The following is a 5,764-nucleotide window of genomic DNA, read 5'->3' as shown; positions in this document are numbered from 1 at the left end:
GGAATCTACAGGACTTAAATAATGGGATCTTAAGAAATAAAGATGGAAGGTATCAAAAATGACAAAAATTGATAATGCTATATTTTATTGAGGTAAGGAATAATAGAGGGCCAAAATTAATTTCAGCAGTGTTGTGGGTAGACAATGAATATGGTTTTGAAAATACTGAATTTGAGGTGCTTATGAGATACAGAATTGTATATAACAAACAGTCAGGTGTGTGGTTCTGGGGTTCAGAAGAGAGAGCTAATTAAAGATAAGAAACAGAATCATCAGCATAAAGGTGGTAACTGAAGTTATGAAAGTGGATAATTTTATTTTAGGGATAGAGTAGAGTGAGCAAATAAAAACTTTGTGATATTACAACAAACATTTAAAGGTTATATTGAAGAGCCATGAAAGGACATGGAGAAAGAGTGGTCAAAGAGATAGAAGGAATACCAGGGGATTGCAGGTTCTCAACATCCAACAAAAGAGGGTACATCAAGAAAGAGGACCTACTGTATAGCACAGGGAACTATACTCAATATTTTGTACTAACCTACAAGGGGAAATAATCTGAAAAATGATATATATGTGTATATATATATATATATATATATATATATATATATATATATACACATATATGCCTGAATCACTGTGCTGTACACCTGAAACTAACACAACATTGTAAATCAAGTATACTTCAATTAGAAAAAAATATATATATATATATAAAGAAAGAGGACCATCATCTGAGGTGAGTGTTGTTGAGTTGCCAAGAAGTGTGGATTTAGCAACATGGGTGCCATTGTGACCTTATCAAGATCTATTTCAGTAGAGTTGTGTGAGGCAGAAGACAGATTGGAGTGGGTTGAGGTGAAGAAATGGAGACAGAAATGTAGACAATTCAAGAAATTTGTGTTTAATGGTAAGAGTGAGATTGTTTAGTAACTGAGGAGGCTAAGGGATCCTGGGGGCCTTGCTTGTCTCTTTGTTTGAACATAAGAAAGACTATAACATGTTTTAAAGCCAAAAGAAAAATCCAGTAGAGAAGGGCTGATTGAAGATGTAAGAAATAAGTTAACTGATAGCATAAGTCTTCTGGGAAAGCAAAAGGGGAAGGAATCCAGAATATAGGTGAAGGGATTGGCCCTTAATAAAAGGAAGGATAGCCTTCCATAGTAACATTAAGAAAGAAGAGGGTAGTGAAATGTCCATAATCTCTCGGTTTGGAGGCAGAGTTGGACAGGAAGTGAGGTCCTTTGCTGGGATTCAGGGTAGGGAGAAAGATAGGAGTGAAGTTTCAGAAGATAATTTTTAGTCAAGTTCTCAGAATGCTTTTTTTTCTAGAGATCCCCCATGATTATTAAGGGATATTTTAATGCAGTGATTAAGAAAATGGGATCAAGAGTGAGAGTTTCTGGTAAGAACCTTGGCTCTACCATCAAGTAGTTGTATGACCTTGGGCAAATCATTTAACTTTTTTATTTTCAGTTTCCTCATCTGTGAAAAGGGGATGATATTTTTACCCACCTCATACTTTTATTGTGAAAATAAATCAACTGAGTTAATATACATGAAGGGCTGAGAATAGTGCCTGACAAATAATCAGCACTCTGCAGTGTTGCTTTCATTATTAAAGCTCACCAAATATCACCTGAGTCAGTATGTTATCAGATTACGAGGAGATACAAAAGATAATTATTAGGTAGAAAGGAAGGTGAAGTTCTTCAACAGTTGATATTTTAGTTTTCTAACTAGAGTAAAAATACAACAGGGACATAAGGCTTACTTTCTATTCATATATATATATATATCACAAGAAATCAGTGAGTATCAATATATCCCAGTAGAGAGGACTTCATCCGTAGAGGATGGAATTGAGAGTGGTTTCTAGTGAGTAGCCTAGAGAATTGTGTCCTGAGCCCTAGGGTGATCTTTTTCTAATTCCAGAAGCAGGGACAACACCACAAGTTGAGGTTTTCAGTTTTATTTCAGCCCTCTCCTCTGTCTTTTTCTGTATTTAGAAAGAGAAAAGGTTCACATCTGTGGCTGGGAAAATCACCATTTTTTGAGTGGAGGAAGTGGAACTGTTTTTTTCTGGAAAAGCTTTGGAAATAGCCACAAAACGTCTAGGTAAGTTCTAAAGGAGGGGGATCCCCAACCCAAATACACAAATGTTTGTTCCCCAAGTCCACTACAAGAGTATTGTGCCTTGATTCAAATCACAAATTAGTGACTTGAATATACAAGGGTTGAAAACCTGAAGATACTTATGTGTTTGGTTGTAAAAGATGGTGCCACCTAGGAGATAGTAGATGAGAACATGCAGTTAAATGGAACTGACTGATACGGTGTTTGAAGGTGAAATCAGAAACGTGGACTGTCAGATTTTGCTAATACAGTCTGCATTAGTGAAAAGCCTATATTACATGTACATAATAATATGCCACTTTATTATTTTCAGTACATTCTGCACATATGAAATGGCTAAATGTTGCCTAGCAGAGGTCCCACCAGAACTGATCCTGCCTGATTTATAATCAGCACATTTATTTGTTAGTATGCAAATAAGAACTGCTATAGTACTTGGGGAAAATTGTGTTGTTAAGTAAGTGCAACATTTCTCCTGCAATTTTGCTCCAACTGTTAATTAGTTCTGCTAACCTCTTTTTGCAGATTGTATGAAGTTAAACAGCAAACCAGCAGAAGTATGTGAATTTATACAATGTCAATCCAGTTGTGTTACACTGGGAAGGTTGTATGAAGACATACAGATTTTTTTTAAGAATTAATTTTTTATAGGTTTTATTTATTTATTTATTGTTATTTATCTATCTACCTATCTATTTATTTATTTATTTATGGCTGCGTTGCGTCTTCGTTGCTGCGCGTGGGCTTTCTCTAGTTGTGGCTAGCGGGGACTACTTTTCGTTGTGGTTCGCGGGCTTCTCATTGTGATGGCTTCTCCTGCCATGGAGCACCGGCTCTGGGAGCATGGGCTTCAGTAGTTGTAGCACGCGGGCTCAGTAGTTGTGGCGCATGGGATTAGTTGCCCCTCGGCATGTGGGATCTTCCCGGACCAGGGCTCGACCCCGTGTCCCCTGCATTGTCAGGTGGATTCTTAACCACTGCACCACCAGGGAAGCCCAAGACATACAGATTTTTCAGTAAGTAGCAAGTGTGTAAAATGGATTTCACAGCAGCATAGATAAGGTACAAGCTGGAATAATCAAAGACAAAGCTTCCCATTTGTTAGCCCATTTGCTCTCATTTGGACTTACACAGATATGGCAAAAACACTTTGGCATCAAGATTCAAAGTCAAGCTCCACCACCTGCTAGCTTTGTGACGTTGGCTGAGCAAGCTCTTATGTGCCTAGAACATAGGTGATGGTCTTCACAAACATGAAGCTGTAAGCAATATAGTAGCAATGGAGCACAGTTGTTAAGTAAGAGGGTTCTGAAGTCAGACTAACTGAGCTCAGAATCCTCACTCCACTACACTAGCTATGCATCACTTTTATCAAATTACTTAACGTCTTTAATTCTTGATTTATTCATCTGTAAATGGAACATATTCTTAGTAGACTTACTCAGCTCACAGAGTTGTGGTGAATATTTAATAAAATAATCAATGTAAAGCACTTAGCACTTGCATGCAACTGCAACATAGTAAGCCCTCAATAAACACTTGCTGTTAAAAGTGTTATCCCAAAACTTTCTTCATTGTGGCTTATGCCCAATCAGCTCCAATATAAATAGCCTTGTTAAGGACACTTACCTTTGCATTGCTTAATTCAGTGGACACCCCTGCATGACTTCAGCAGCATTTATGGCAAATAACTAATTTTTCCTTGTTGAGAAGTAAAAACTGGGAAGTTTTCAGAAAGATATGAGGAAGAGCTAATTACTTAAAGGATAAAATTTTGGATCAGGTGCTGGAAGTAGAGTGTGGCATCTCTCTCTCTGGAACACTAAAACATGATCAGCTAAACCATTGCATGCATATTGAATATTTAACTGCCCAAATACAGAGGCTCAGCTAGATGTTCTCTGAAGGTTTCTTTTTGCCTTTAAAGTCTGTGATTTTTCCAAATTAGTGAATGATATCAGCTACTATTTGTGCAGCAATAGCTAAAATACAGATATGGGCATTTTACATATGTCCTTGCAATCCTCACAAAAATCCTATAAAGTGGGTATTCTCCACATTTTAAAATTGGTGAAATAAGCTTAGAAAAGCACAGATAACAGTCATGAAGATACTGAGTGGTAAATTCAAAATACTTCTTTTTTAATTTATTCACTCATTCTTGTATAAATACAACCAATATTTATGAACACCTACTATGTGCTGGGCACTGTCTTTAACACTGGTGTATAGCACTGAACATAGTAGATAAAATCAACGCCCTTGTGGAGCTTGTATTTTGGTAAGCAGAAAATAAGACACAAAACTATCTGGTTCCAAGGCTTGATTCACTTCTATAATATGGTACAATGTCCTCTGACTGGATTTTGTGTCATGTTAGCATTTTACGGTGAAGTCGAATTTTTCCTGTTTTAGACACAGCAATATCATGCACCAAGGAAACCAAACTATCTCCGAATTTTTCCTCCTGGGACTCTCAGTGGTGTCTGAACAGCAGCAACACATCTTTACGCTGTTTCTGTGCATGTATCTGGTTACGATAGTGGGAAACTTACTTATCATCCTGGCTATTATCAATGATGCTCACCTCCACAGCCCCATGTACTTCTTCCTTGCCAATCTATCCTTCACTGACATCTGCTTCACAACCACTACCATCCCAAAAGTGTTGGCAGACATCCAAAGCCAGAGCCTAATCATCTCTTTTGCAGGGTGCCTTACACAAATGTACTTTTTTATGTTGCTGGTGGACCTGGACAATTTCCTCTTGGCAGCCATGGCATATGACCTGAATATTGCCATCTGTCACGCATTACACTATGCTGCATTACTGAGTCCCAAGGGTTGTATCCTGCTGGTAGTGACTCCATGGGTTGTCTCTAATCTTGTTTCAGTACTGCATCTCAGTCTGCTGGGCCTCTTGAATTTCTGTGATCAGAGAGAAATCCCACACTTCTTCTGTGACCTGGAAACCATGTTAAGGCTTGCTTGTTTAGACACCCAGATCAATGATTTGACAATCCTAGTCATTGGGGGATCAATTATCTTCATCCCATTCACCTTCATTTTTGTCTCCTATTCCCTTATTGGTTGCACTGTACTTAGGATTCCTTCAGCCAAGGGGAAGTGGAAAACATTCTCCACTTGTGGCTCCCATTTCTTAGCTGTGGCCCTCTTCTATGGATCCATTGTTGGGGTCTACTTTCCTCCGTCTTCTGCCTACTCAGCAGAAAGGGATAAGGTGGTGGTCATCATGTATACAGTTGTAACTCCCATGATGAAGCCTTTCAGCTATAGTCTAAGGAACAAGGACATGAAAGGAGCACTGAGGAGACTACTCATCAGGGAAATCTATTTCTGGAGATGGTGATCCCTGCCGTAAGAAATACCTGTATCAACTTCTTAGACTTAGATGAGCACACAGAGGATCTAAAGCCTCAGGCTACTGTGCCACCATGGTAGTTTCTTCCCCATCCATTTCCTGCCCCCAATACAGGTCCAAGACTCTAGATCAGACTCATCTCTCCATAAAAAATAATACCAAAATAAAACAAAAAAATGCTCCTTTACTCCACAGTCCTTCACAATTTACAAACAGAGTTTTACCTGAATAAGCTTATGGCTG

The 5,764-nt window shown here is 38.4% G+C and overlaps 1 protein-coding gene across 1 annotated transcript; it reads left to right on the top strand.

Moving 5' to 3' along the window:
• Positions 1 to 4,513: 4,513 nt before the first annotated feature.
• LOC308609294 (olfactory receptor 1f45-like) lies at positions 4,514 to 5,509 on the top strand (the record flags this gene model as incomplete). Its single annotated transcript, XM_081222990.1, has 1 exon — positions 4,514 to 5,509. The coding sequence occupies exon 1, from the start codon at positions 4,568 to 4,570 to the stop codon at positions 5,507 to 5,509; it is 942 nt and encodes a 313-aa protein (XP_081079116.1). The 5' UTR covers positions 4,514 to 4,567.
• Positions 5,510 to 5,764: the final 255 nt, after the last annotated feature.

This window comes from Mesoplodon bidens (genome assembly GCF_964165515.1).
Source record: "Mesoplodon bidens genome assembly, chromosome: X".
Classification (NCBI taxonomy): Eukaryota; Metazoa; Chordata; class Mammalia; order Artiodactyla; family Ziphiidae; genus Mesoplodon; species Mesoplodon bidens.
This window is presented reverse-complemented; position numbering and strand designations above follow the sequence as displayed.